This window comes from Dipteris shenzhenensis, chromosome 27 (assembly GCF_047967505.1).
Source record: "Dipteris shenzhenensis isolate YYH24624 ecotype China chromosome 27, Dip_SZ_1.0, whole genome shotgun sequence".
Classification (NCBI taxonomy): domain Eukaryota; kingdom Viridiplantae; phylum Streptophyta; class Polypodiopsida; order Gleicheniales; family Dipteridaceae; genus Dipteris; species Dipteris shenzhenensis.
In genome coordinates, this window is record NC_141622.1 from 19,256,973 (window position 1) to 19,271,154 (window position 14,182).

General features: G+C 48.7%; 1 protein-coding gene across 3 annotated transcripts in view; it reads right to left on the minus strand.

Annotated features, from left to right (window-relative positions):
* LOC147883990 (dihydrolipoyllysine-residue acetyltransferase component 2 of pyruvate dehydrogenase complex, mitochondrial-like) overlaps positions 1 to 14,182 on the minus strand; it is an 88,340-nt gene that overhangs the window by 27,173 nt on the left and 46,985 nt on the right. For all 3 annotated transcript variants that reach the window (XM_087398123.1, XM_087398124.1, XM_087398122.1), the window contains exons 4-6: positions 14,006 to 14,058; positions 13,782 to 13,856; positions 9,986 to 10,078 (exon numbers count right to left, since the gene is read on the minus strand). In XM_087398123.1, coding sequence (XP_087254249.1) covers positions 9,986 to 10,078; positions 13,782 to 13,856; positions 14,006 to 14,058 — 221 coding nt within the window. The remainder of the gene's footprint in view (positions 1 to 9,985; positions 10,079 to 13,781; positions 13,857 to 14,005; positions 14,059 to 14,182) is intronic.

Genomic DNA, 14,182 nt, shown 5'->3' on the forward strand with positions numbered 1-14,182 from the left:
GCTCCCTATGATCTCCCAAACTGGGTGCCGAGGCATCGCTCCTGCATCTGTCTCTGTCAGATGCCAAGGGAAGCTGTCCATGTATGCCCAAGTGGCCTGCGTGACGAAAAAGACGAGATCCTGTTTAGAGAACTCATAGGCCAAGTGATGTCCCGGCTCAGTGCTGCACCAGCAAACGGCTCCCCAAGTGATCGGTCCTAGCTCGGGTGTAGCCCTCGCTAAGATCCCCATGATTCCCTTCCAAACCGTCTGCGCATGCGAGCAGCTCCAAAGGCAATGCTTCAGGGACGACTCCTGAAAACACATCTGGCACTGCCCCTCCTGCCCCATCTGTCTCAGCCAGCTGCCAACTGGAAGCCCCTTGTGTGCCACCATCCAAAGGAAGTAGGAGATCTTCCTCGGACGCCAGCTAGCCCAAAGAGTCTTCCAGAAAGTGCGAAGAAAGACCCAGGATATCCCTTGGGCATACCACCTATGTGCCTGTGCGGGTAGCCCACGCTGGAGAGCCCCAAAAGCACGCCGACCCGTGCGTGCACTGTAAGAAAAGAAGGGGGTAGGGTACTCTGAGGTCTCCGATGGTGGCCAACGCCACTCCCCTGGGTCCCACTCCACCTCTGTCAAGGAACGGCCCTCCCATATCCAGAGTCTCCAATCCTGGTCCTGCATAATCAGGGGGTCTATATGCCACGTCTTCCCTTGCAGCCCTACAATGCGGAGGCGCTGCCAGGGAAGCTGGGGGTCGATCACGGCCTCTCTGCTCTGTAGGCGACTGTCATCAGTGATGGAGAAGAAGTGTACCGAGGAGTCCGAGAAGAGGCCTGCCACCACCAAAGGAATGCCTCGTGGAGTGAACTGTCCTAGCCACCTCTCATCTCCCGGGAAGAGCTGTCCGGTGACTACGGGAATCCTCCAGCCTGCACGGATGGCAGCATCAATCTCTGCTCGCTGAGCCTGGATCCCACGTGCCGTATCTACTGCTGCTGCCAGCTCGCCTGGGCTCAGCTGACTGTAGACTCCCTCCAAACCCGGAGCGAGCGCCAGGGCCCACACGCCTAGAGCACCCAAGGGATATGGGATCTCTCTCCAAGCTGACGACCTGTATCATCTGTCACCTGGCTGTTCCAGTTCAGGGGCTGTCTGTCTATCTCCTCTCGGCAGCTAGGGGGAACCTGGGAAAGGCTGTGTCGCAACTTCCTCCAGACCGAGATGAGGCTACGGAGGAAGGGGGAACGGGGGTGAGTCAAAGGAGCTGAAGTGAAGATCCATCGGATAGAAGGCTGCCAAACACCCCCTCTCTAGGAAGTACACGCACTGAGACCATGCTGTAGCAAGAGCTTCCACGTCTGCCCTCCTGGGATCAGACCGCGGATGACTAGCTTGCCAAGAAGTGCCTGACTTTGCAGTTCTGGATCTATGATGCCAAGGCCGCCCTGCCTGGGACCGTCTGCCAGCGACCCTAGCTCTGGTGGTGCCGGAACCGTCTGAACCAGACCATAGGAAGTTCCGCACCAGTCTCCTCAGCTAGGCTACACAAGACCTCGAGAAACACCAGCAAGAGGCCACATACCAAGCAGTGGCAAGAAGGACCTGGTTGACCACAAGGGCCCTGCCTGCCAAGGAAAGCCGAGCCGTGCTCCAGAAAGCAAGCTTTCGTCGTATGGAGACTAGGACCGGTAAGAACTGCTGAGCCGGTGTGATGTCCAGGCTGACCTGGAATCCCAGGTAACGTGTCGTCTGTCCTCTAGGGATCCAGCGAAACCCCAGGAAAATACCCCACTGTGAGCTGGCTCCCGGATTCGTAAGAAAACCAACTGACTTATGCCAGTTGATTTTCGCTCCAGCCGCAAGGCGAAAAATCTCTAGGGACAGTCTCACTCACTCCAGTGACTCGACATCATCCTGCACATATAGGACTGTGTCGTTTGCATACTCGGAGTCCAAAAGCTCTGCATCATCTCGAATAGGGAGACGCATCCCGCGAACACCAGTGGTACGGGCTCGAAGGAAGTGTGTCATGGCCTCCGCAAAAAATAAGAAGAGGTAAGGTGCTAATGGACAGCCCTGACGCACCGAGCGCTCGAGTGTGAATCTCTCCCCCATCCTGCCGCTAATGATAACCCGACTGGAGACCGATCTGTAAAGGCTAGCAATACCTCTGATCCACTCATCCGGGAAACCAAACCGAGAGAGTGTACCTTCCAAGAAGGACCAGTCTACCCTGTCGTACGCCTTCTCAAAGTCGAGAAGGAGTATGGCAAGGCACTCGCCACTGTGCTGGGCCCATTCCGTCGCCTCTGAGAAAGTGAAGATGTTATCCAAGATGCTGCGATCTTGGACAAAACCAGTCTGGGTGTCATGAATCAAGTCGTGTAGCAGGGGGCAGATGCGGCTGCTGATCATCTTGGCGAGGATTTTGTAGGCGGTCGGGAGGAGGGTGATTGGGCGCCACTGTCTGATCTCCTGGCGGTCCCCCCCTTTGGGGATGAGGCAAATCAAGCCTGTCGCAAGGCTCTCTGGCATCTGCCCGCTGGAGAAGATATGCTGGAAGGCTGCGAGCAAGGGCCGGTGGATCTGCTCCCAAAAGGTGGTGAAGAAAGCTCTAGAGAGGCCATCCTCACCTGGGCATTTCTACCCATCAATAGCGCTCACCGCATCCTGCATCTCCACAACAGTGAAAGGGGCGAGAAGGGCGTCGCTCATGCTGGGCTGCACGAGCCGCGGTGTAGATCTCCACACCTCCTCCCTGCAAATGCGGCCACGAGGGTCTGGGGGCTCCTGCTGGAACAATGATCTGTAGAAGTCTGTCGCCAAGTCCCGGACCTCGTCTGGATCTGTCCTGACACTACCATCCTGCGCCCTAAGAGAACGGAGCATTCCCCTGCTGACCTCTGTCCGTGAGTCCTGAAGAACTCTCTGCACATCCTGTCGCCTTTCCTAGCTCAGAAGGACTTGGAAGCATGAAATGAAAACTCTGAGCGACGCTGGGTGATCTCCTCTAGCATGGCACGGGCCCGAACCTCCTGCTGTCTGAGCTCCTCAGAGCCTGGAGAAAACTGCTGCATCCTCTGAATCGAAGCGAGATCACGTCTGAGACCCCTCTCCCGCGCCCAGCACTGCTGTCTGACCTGAATCGCCTCCTGCTAGCAAATGCAGCTAGACTCAGCAAGCGCCTGAGCTACCTGTGCTGCCATATCCCTGGTGGGGTCCCAATCCTTCTCCCATAGGTCCACTATCCTGCTGTGAACTGTTGCTCTGGAGTAGATAGAGTCTGGGATCCGGCATGAACGTGGAGGTGAGGACTGAGAGGCTGAGTCCAGGACTAGGATGACTGGAGCATGGTCTGAAAGTGTCGTCCTTGGAACCACTCCTGACTCTCCTCCTCTGCCAAGCGCCCAATCACTGACATAGAAACGGTCCAGCCGCTCCAAAAGTCTGCCTCCCTCCCTCCTGTAACCCCAAGAGAAGTCCAGACTCCTAGGCCATCTGCGAAATGAAGGCTCCCTCCAAATGTCCCGACCTCCCACTGCGAAGAGGAAGGAGTCCCAATCTGCCTGCTCTACCTAAGCTATACCAAGGCACTCTGGGCCCTGTCCCTGCTGATCCTCTAAGGTCTCAAGGTTGTTGAAGTCCCCTCCTACAATCCAAGAGTCCATCTCTGGCAACAAGTCTGTCAAGGATCTCCAAAAAGCGGATCTACGTCTGAGATTAGTCAGGGCGTAGATATTGAGGATGCCGATACGGGATCCTCAATATGCAAGCCCACCCAAAGCGCACGTCCTGGGATCATAGTGCCAAAACCACACACATGCTGAACTAGAGAAGTGTCGATGGAGGTACAGACACCCCCGCTCCTCCCTTGCTCACCAATCGAAGGTTCCCAGTAGGTGTGGGAGCGTCCTGTGAGGACCTTCCCACAAATATTGGTCTGTGAAGCCGAAAGCTTGTGTTCCTGTAGTAGGAGCACATCTACCTTTCCCACCAAGGCTGGCTGGAGCTCCTATCTGAGCACCATCTTCCTGGGGCCACGGGTGCCTGATGAGTGGAACCCGTTAACGTTCCAAGAGATAATGCGTAAAGTCATGAGGAGGGAAGGTGGGCCACAAACAGCTGTCTGCTTGCGGTCGAAGTCGAAGTGGTCGGAGGATGTCCTGCGTGGAGGCGAAGGCGCTTCTGTGAAGGTTTCGAAGGAGAGGCCGGATCATCGGACCCATCCTCTAAAACCTTCAGCAGAGGGGAAAGGCCCTTCGTCCCGTGGTGGTATGCTCTCTCTAACCAGCTCGACGCCTCTGCCAAGGAAATGCTGTAGAAGCCCGCAACCTCTGAAGTCCTCCATGGGCGAAGCCCTTCCGCGTAGGCCCACTCCAGCGGTGGTCTAATAATGACCAGGAGTCGGAAACGTTTGGCACTGTGGCACCAACGCAGTTGAACATCACCCTCTTGCCACTGTTGCTGAAGAAGCTCCGCTGCTCTGCTACCAATCCAGCCCTGTACCTGCTCCTGCGACTGGTCTCGTATCGTCTCCCAAACATTTTCATTCGTCCATTGCTCATTGAGATAGTGAAGGAATAGCTAGGACCATCGTGTGGGGCAAGGATGGACACCTTACCCTCCGCCCCCTTGCGGAGGAAGAAGATGCTGATGTCTAGGCATGCGGGAAAGGAGCCAATACCCGCTGCATCCAAGTAATCCCAAGGACCTGCTCGGTAAAACTCCAATGGAAGAGCTCTAGGAGCAGCCCTTGGGCATGGGGACAAAGATGAGGAATCTGAACCGGAGGGAGGGGTGCTGGCCACCTGCCGGGAAGGGCATCTCCCCTCCGCCGGGCCCGGAGGGATAGGCGAGGATGAGGTCTGTGCTGGCTTCGGGGCTGCAGGTGGCGCAGGTGGAGGGGGGGGATCCCTCTGGATCATGCTCGAGGAAGAGAGTGGAGCGGAAACCACTGGTGCGGAGGGGGATCCTGGAGGGGTTGGGGGTCGGAGAATCAAGGAGGGGGGAGGGGGGGGAGGGCGCGGTGAAGGATGAGGGGGAGGCTAGCTGACCTTCTCCTTTCCCTTCTCCTTCCCCTTCCCGGGCTGCTGATGGGTAGGGACCATCGGAGGGGGCTCTTGCTATAGATGGGAAGGTTTTTTGGGGCTTGCTTTGTTTCCCTTCCGTTTTCGTTTGACCTCCGTCCAGCCTTCCCCTTCGGGAGGGGATGTCGTTGGCTGGTGCGGAGTATCTTGAGTTGCCTGAACGGGGGTCCTCTGAGGTTCTGTACCCGTGAAGCGAGGACATGAGCGAGCCTGGTGCTCGAAGCCATGGCATCTCAGACACTCGTTTGGGCGACCAGTGACCAGAATGCGCTGCGTCACCACACCTGTGTCTGTCTCTATCTCAAACTCCAAGGGGATGCTCTGTGGATCAAGGACTGCAACTTTGACACGTGGCACCCCTTGGGCTGCCGCCGCATCAACGTAGATGTCCTGCATAGGCCAACCAAAGTGCGCCCCCAGGTCCTTGATGATTGGGCGAAGCTCTGTTGCGAGACCTGGGAAGATAAGGGTAACTGGATGGCGAGGAATGCGAAAGCGGGCATCGAAGTCCGCTACACTGAAACCCCTGTACCATGGGACCATGAGGATGATCTTCCCACCCACAGAAGTAGGGGATCGCCTGACCATGTCGCTCGCAGCCTGTGCTGAGGAGAGCTTAAGCCAGAAGATGCCACGTCCCATGAGTGCAGCCTCCTCAATGTGACTGTCCTCGAGGTAGAGGGTGGACTGCAACCAGTCCCTAATGTCTGCTCGTGAAGGGGAGTAGCCAATGACTCTCCCATAAACTGATGCCTGGGAGAAATCCGTGGCGGCCTGCTTCACCAAGGAGACCTGGTGCTCTGTCAATGTAACGCGATAGGCTGATGGAGAACGGGGGTCCATCTGGGCCACCGGTTCCGGGCACGTAGCCGCCATATCGCTTGACTAACTGCGAACTCCCGAGGCGGGGGAAGGGAAAGGAAACGGAAGGAGAGAGGTATGGGAAACGGGGGGAAAGAAGGTGGGGACTAAAGGGATGACGGGGGAAGAGGAGGAGAAAGAGAGGGGGGTGAGGTGAGCGGAGCGGAGCGAGACGGGGTGAGGTGAGGTGAGCGGAGCGAGGCGAGATGAGGTGGGTGAGCGGAGCGAGGCGGGGTGAGGTGAGTGGAGCGTGGCGGGGTCGAGGCGGGGTGAGGCGGAGTGGAGCGGCGCGGGTCGAGGCGGGGTGAGGTGAGGTGAGCGGGTGGGGTGAGATGAGTGGAGCGTAGCGGGGGGGGAGAGGAGGAGCAACGGGCGGAGGATGAGGAGAGGGGGGCGGGCTGGCTGCGCGGCAGCAGCTGACGGAGGGAGAGGGAGGGCCGCGCAGCATGCGAGGGGGGGTAGACGGGGAGCGAAGGAGGGAGGGAGCTCGCAGGAGCTTTTTCTCCAACTAGGAACATAGGTTTGCCCGGACTCCCAACTCTACGGGATCCATCCTGGAAGCTTCTTCTTCTACTTCCATTTAGGTGAATGGGGGGGGGGGGGGGGGGGGGTGTGTGTGTTTTTTTTTTTTAAATAAAACACCGCTTGAAACTGTAATTACAAATCGAAAGTCCAACTTCCAACTTTACAGCTGACAAAGCATATACAAAGTCGCTTCATGTCTCCCTTCCGAGATACCAAGGATCCCTGACGTCAATTAGCCAAGACCAGCGCGTGCGCCATCCTGACGTCCAACGCACACCCACTTCCTGCTTTAACATATACCCATGCAGGTGGCGGGATATCTCCAGGCGCACGTAGCAATCCCTTCGATCTTTCTCCTTCCACTCCGCGTAGCAGTTCACCGTCACGACGAAGGCACAAGACCTGGGCTTAACTACTCTCCAAAATTGCTCCGCAATAAACTAAAAGTAATACCAGTGTGGTCTTTGTCTGGTTAGCTGTTCACCGTAACGTGCGTAACTCTACTGGCTACCTCACCTTCAACTCGTCAACAGCTTTACGTAAACTCGGCCATCCTGCAACAGCTAGTTCCGTGACCACACAGTAGCTCATCAACGCTACCTAGACTAACGAACTGCCAAATTACAATCTATGTAGAATTTACGCTCCCTATTGTCCGTCGTCAAACGCCCAATCAGTCCCAGACCTCTCGCGATATAATCTGCGCTCTGAAACTGTTACGTCAATTCACGGGTGCAGGCAACCTCCCAGCCAACCTCGGTGGTAGCAAGCTGTCAGAATCAAAAATCAGATCACGTAAAAGCTTTTTACTTGCTTATTCCCAACGAGCCCCAAAACTCCCTAGATGGATCTAGTATGCCACATGTCTTCAAATTAGGGTCCTTCCTTAATGCATCGTTTACCCGTCTCTTGGGATATCTTTGAAACCATTTGCCCCTAGGCACATTTCATGCATTTAGGTCCCTTAGCCTTAGATCCACCTAGTCTAGTGCCATATCACCCTCACCAAGGACCTTGACCTTTATTCCTTTTTTATCATTTACATGAAGCCCAAACAAATATAATACAAACATTGATCCTTTAAAGGAAAATATCGACTGACCCTTCCAAGGTCATGTTACCTCAACTTGAGCGTAACACAAGAAGATTTCTTTAACTCATAGAGACAAAAATCATGTACTTGATGTAAAGTTGAAAGGGGAGTCCAACCCTGTAGTTTCAACTTCTTGTATTTCCAATGTAATAAAGCGTCCTATTTCAGCGTACTTAATTTTTGTCAAAGAGAACAGCCAACTAGTTCAGGAAGGCTCTACTCTTTCTGCTTTAGATAGAGAAAGAGCTGCTTTTATTTCAGATTTTTAGGATTGTTTCTCAGATGCACTTCCTCAAGAATTACCTCCCAAGAGACCCGAGGATCATCAAATTGATATAATTCCAAGAAGCTCACCGCCTAATATACCTTCCTATCATGTCAGTAAGGCACAACAGGAAGAAGTAATGTCACAAGTGAAGGAACTCTTGGAAAAGGGATTAATACAGCCAAGTAATTATCCTTACTGTTCCCCTGTGTTGCTTGTGCAAAAGAAAGATGGCAGTTGGAGAATGTATATTGATTATAGGGCTTTGAATAAAGTCACAATTAAGAACCGTTTTCCAATTCCACGCATTGATGATATATTGGATCGGTTGGAAGGTTCCTCAATGTTCAGTCGTATTGACCTTAAAAGTGGATACCATCAGATAAGGATACGTTCTAAAGATGTCTACAAGACTGCCTTCCGCACTTCATTTGGCTTATATGAGTTCCTTGTGATGCCTTTTGGTTTGACTAATGCACCTGCCACTTTCAATAGAATGATGGACAGAATTTTTAGAGCACACAGAAAGTTTGTGGACACTTTCTTCAATGACATCATTGTGTTCTCTAAAAATGAGCAGGAGCACAGGGAACACCTCACTATTGTGTTTCAAGAGTTGAAAAGACACAAGTTGTTAATAAACACCAAGAAAAGTGAGTTCTTTATGCATGAGATTCATTTTCTCAATCATATAGTATCAAAGGATGGAGTCAAGATGGATCCTGCAAAAGTTGAGGCCATAAGGAATTGGCTAATTCTGAAAAATCTGCATGAAGTCAGAAGCTTCCTTGGGTTGTGTTCATACTATCGAAGGTTTATAAAGTAATTGCTTCTCCCTTACATGCTTACAGAAGAAAGCTGTACCGTTTCGGTGGGGACCAAAGGAAAATGTAAGCGAAAGTTGTGTTCTGAACCCGTTATTATCTTGCCAGATCTTGCAAAACCCTTCTTGTGATGTATGTGGGAACAGCATAGGAGGCACTTTGATGCAGGATGACAGAGTGGTTGCATATGAGAGTAGAGTTCTCAAAGATGCTGAATTGTACTTGCAGACATACGAGAAGGAAATATTAGCAGTGATACACGCTTTGACCACATGGAAACATTATCTTCTTGGAGCTGATTTTTATGTACAGACAAATCATCAGTCACTTAGATATTTTCTCACGCAGAGAAAATTATCTGAAAAGCACATGAGATGGGCTAACTTCCTCTCAATGTTTCATTTTCAAGTGCCAGGTAACAAAAATGTCGTGGCTGATGCACTTTCCAAAAAACCACAGCCTAAAGCAGTCTCCAAGAAACCCAGTGCACAACCTGTTCGTACAGTAGTACACTTGGTACCTCAGCTCCTTCGTCTGCCGTGCACTCCAGCCCACGGCTCTTTCTCTACTTCCGTATTTACATGCAGATTTAGTTAGAATATTGTGGCATTTGCAATATTGTATCTTGTTGGCATTGCAGATTTCAAACAAATTTGCAAATTGAGTGTGAAATTTGGGCTTTTGTCAATTTCAGGTATATTTTCCTGTAAAATTTGGGGCTTCTGCCTCAAATATTTGTGTGGACAAACAAGTTGACATTTGCAAGAATTTGCAGAAATTCAAAGGTTTTTGTTGCAGCTTTGTAGGCTCTGGGTAATTTTTACAGAAATCTGGACTCAATGTGAGTTAGCTTTTTTCGGCAGACTGCAACCATTTTCTGAAGCTTTGTTTGCAATATCATGGGTCAACAAGGAGGACACGCATTTGGGGTTTTGGCACAGGAGAACAAGTTGGATGGTACCAACAACTCATTATGGAGTTTATGGTCGAAAATATGTTGGTCACACAGAATTTATCAGGATATGTTAATGGGGATGACCTTTGTCCTGCATATATATTGCACCTGCCACACCTGTCAGAGGTGTTAGCAAACTGCAAGACCTTTAGCTCCCACACAAGATCAAAAGAGGTAGGATTCACATGATACTCAAACCCTAGTTGTGATCTCTATGTCAATCAAGAGATCCATAATTCATCATTCCTTACATCCATTCATGCAAAACTTTGCAACGTGCATGGGAGATTCTTGCGACCAGGTATAACGCCAAGAATGAGGCAAGGGTTGCAGTTTAACATTACAAAATAAACCATGAAGCACCAGTACCAGTAAAGTCTAGAAATGTACCTTTCCAACTGGTATGTCCTTGGATCCATCTCCGCATAGAATTTTTGCTAGATAGCCTTCCTCCATAGCCTCCATTTCCAAAGTTGCCTTGTCCTATATCGAGACACACCAAAGAAAAAATTTCGAGTGCCACTCATAATTCGAGCTGTGAATTGCAATTAGAAAGGTAAACAGCAAAACTTTCTGAGCATTACTTGTTATAAAGAAACACTGAGAGGCCTTAGGGTTGCAACATCACAAGACATGCAAGTGCCTCTAAGCCCTTGACTACAAAAATTAGAAAATCAACCATACGTGCATTGATGAAATGTACTCCATAAACTCACTAGACATGGATACTTTTTCCTTTTACTTTTTCTTTTTTGGTGTGTAAATGTGTGCATGTGTGTTGAAATGGGAACACTCGAGGTCAGGTGGGAGCAACCGTGGTTAGGAGAAGGCAAATAGGTTAAGTTCTTGTGTAGGGCCGACAAGCCCCACATTAGCAATAATAAGCATGATAGTCGGGACTAAGCAGATTTGAGCTTTTGCTAAACCACCCAACTAATGGCATACGCATATATCTAGATGAACCCAGGAACATGCCCAAATTCAACCTCTAAAAGCACAACACATAGTGCAATTTCAATCTCATGATAGTCACTCATAAGATTGAAAACCATAAACTCCATCACGCATAGCAAGGACTAGCTACTATGACATCCCCACTGACGTCATCAGCGCCCGACCATAGTATAAACATATCCTCTCACACATACGAATCCACACACCCACACCATACTTTAGCATCCATTTATAATGGCAGAGGCAGCAAGAAAAGTCTCTTGTAGGCATGTATAGAGCTAGTTGAACCCCAATTCCAAGGCTTTACAAGTAGCCTTTGTATCACCCAACAACATCAGTAGTTTTGCTAGGATAGAATGAGAGGGATGTTGGGATAATAGGGGTCACCTCCCCACCTATGAACCCCCAAATGAGGAGGACATGGGGGAGGTAGACCAGTAGCATATGGGAGATGCCACATGGGCAGAGGAAGGGGCTGCCACGGGAGCAGATCTGAGGAGATGTTCAGGGCTGCCACATGGGCAGCATGCATGCTGCCATGTGGATAGCATGTGCAGCACAAGAGAAGACCGGACCTATGTGGGATGGTGGCACATTGTGCACACCTTTATACAAGGTTTTGTCCATCTTTGGATTAATATATATTTACTGTTTCTACTCTCATGAGCATAGTTCAATAACTATTTGCTTCTCTCTCTATCATCTATTATCCATGGATGATGCTTCAACAATCAACATTTGTGATGAACTAAGTTCTAAGTTCTAACATCTAAGAAGTTTGAAGTTACAACAATCTGAAGTTTGAGAGGGAGGATGGAGAGGTAGAAGGAGTCTGAGGAGGATGAGAGGTAGAAGGAGGATGGAGAGAGGAGAGATAGTGGAGGGATGGAGAGCTAAGAGCAGACTGAGGATGGAGAGCAGCTGCCAGCCTGCAGGATGAAGAGGATGGAGAGCAGGCTGCAGCTTGTAGAATAGAGAGCAGTCTGCAAGATGGAGGGATGGAGAGAAGAGCAGGTTGCGGGTACCAGGGCCCAGGAATAAAAGATGGAGAGATTGGAGAGCAGCAACATGGGAGGCGGCGAAAACGATGACAGAAGGCAACAAATTGGCGAAAAGTGGTTTAATCAAAAGAGGGCAAAACACAATTTAATCAAAAGAGAGCCACCAAAAAAACAAAAAACAAAAAAAGTGATTACAAAACGGCGTTTCTAGAAGAAACTCTGTTTTCATTTCTACGTTTTCATTTCCAAGCCAAAAATGGCCGTTTCTGGTAACTATGTCCATGTGGGAAGACCCTTGATATTTAAGGTTCATGAGCATCTTTTGATGGGACATATGTCAAGAATGGACATGGATGATGGGGAAAGAAATCTACAAGCAGCAATTGTAAATGGGTGAAAGAGGGTGACAAAATCTCTATAAAAGGAGCCCTCCTCTCCCTTATTCAGCATCTCTTCCACCATTAAACCTCATGCTGTTGTAGCTCTAGTCTCCTCAAGCCTCTTCCATGAGCCTTCTCTCTCCCTCTTGTAGATATCCTCTTATGTAGGCTCTTAAGTCCATATTTCTCTCACTCATTCTCTTTCTATAAGTAGTCTTGGAGCTCTACCTCTTGTATGTAGAAAACCTCTTCTTCTCCCTTGTGTTTGGAGTATTGAGTTACGTTTGAGTAGAGTCTCACTCTATTGGTAATGAATCACTTCAGGTTATCACTCTTGAGTGTCTCTCCCCTTTTTTCATTGCTTTGTTCTTCTCTCTCTTCCAAAGTCTTCAAAAGTGCTTTCTATTCAACCGCTCATTATGCATACATGGTTTATCCATTTCTTGAGCCATGAAAGAAGCTCTTTCTTCCCTCCTAGGCGACCTCTATGAGACTTGGATCATTGATAAAGTCTAAGCATGGAGGGAGTATTCTCCCAAGTCGGCATTAGTAGAAGGAGTAGGTGTTTTTCATGACTGTTTGACCCCTTGTTAGTATTTTGCTCATAACTTTCTGCTCAATGATTCGATTTTGACGAAACTTATATCAGCGCGAAGCTCTCTTCAAGGCGCATCATCATCGTACATATTTAGTTTTTTATATCAGATGTCAAATAAAAAAGTTATGAGTCTCTATGTGTGACTGTTTATTTTTAAGACAATTTTTACCCCTTTCCAGTAAAATGTCCATAACTTTTCAACCGCTTCTATGTTTCTTACAAAACTTATATCACCACGAAGCCCATTTTCAAGGCGCATCTCCGAATGTACCTGAATCTTTGATATCATGTCTCTGTTAGAAGTTATAGGCTCTATGTCTGATGACAGTTTGCAGAGTGTTTTGAGCTACTTGTTGTGGTATCTATGTTTCCCTGAAACCTACCCATCCGACCCAATCAGCGGCTACCTGCATAATATAATTAGGGATTGATGGCACCTCCATTTAACCAATCATAGTCATTGAATCTAGCTCACTTTTATGGCAACATACCTGACTTTAAAATTTTCTTGGAGGAAAAAATTTTCCTGATTAGTGTCGAAAAACAAAACCACCATGAAAGCATGCACAAAAGTAGTACCTCTCAAGCATGGAAACGGGCTGCATGGGATTTGCAAAAAATCCCCTCAAGCTAAGCGTGTATTGAGCTTTAGACCTACTAACTCTGACCCCCACGTATTTGCATGTACTTGTAGAATTTGGTGATAATATGGACGTACAATAATGCTTTTGTAAGGTGTAAGCTGGGCAAGAGAGGTCACAAATGTAAAAGGCAGAAGGAATAAATAAGAGGCAGTGTATGACTAACCTTGATTATGGCTTCAGGCAAGAAGCAAAGTCCATCCCAATGCAAAATAATAACTCAAAAAGATGATACAAATGTTGAGAAAAAGCATGCAATCAAAAGCTTGTTACATGGAGACTGGAGTAACGTTGAGTATCTGAAGGCCATTAAGTCGATGGAAGCCTCTCTATGACATATGTCCTCATCCAGATTAATACATTTTGTGCAGCTGAAGTAGTGATTTGAGATTGGACAATGTCATCTGGTGTGCCATGCAAGCAGTACTAGTTTGCGAATCCAAACAGATTTAAGGTCATCTTTAGCTAGCTACAGCATTTGGAAATTCCTTAAAACAGGCTGGAGAAGGATAAAAGAAAATATTTCAAATATGCTGACTTATAAATCTGATTAATCAATTCAACAGAAAGCTTAGTTCCTTAAATGAGACACGTGTAGGAGAATATTTGCACCGTTTCAATTTCACAAAGTACATCTCCCGGTGCAACTTGGTCACCCTCTTTCTTGTGCCACTTTGCAATGTTTCCCTGTGAAAGTAGATCAAGAACATATCAAGTTGCATGAGTAAATCTATGCTTTTGAAAAATAATCTATAAAAAGATTGCAACCCCGACAAGCTGACCAAAAGATAGACCAACACATATTAAAGATTGTGATGACTTGAAAAAGGCCTTACCTGTGTCATTGTCGGTGACAATGAAGGCATACCAATCTCTTCATAATGGGCCACTGAAAGAATTAGAACAACTTGATTAACTACAGGCATCATGAAAACCTTTCAAAACAAATTACTAGCATACAGACAACAAAATTGAGCAAAACATAACGACATGAAGTAGGTTCCAGGCACAAC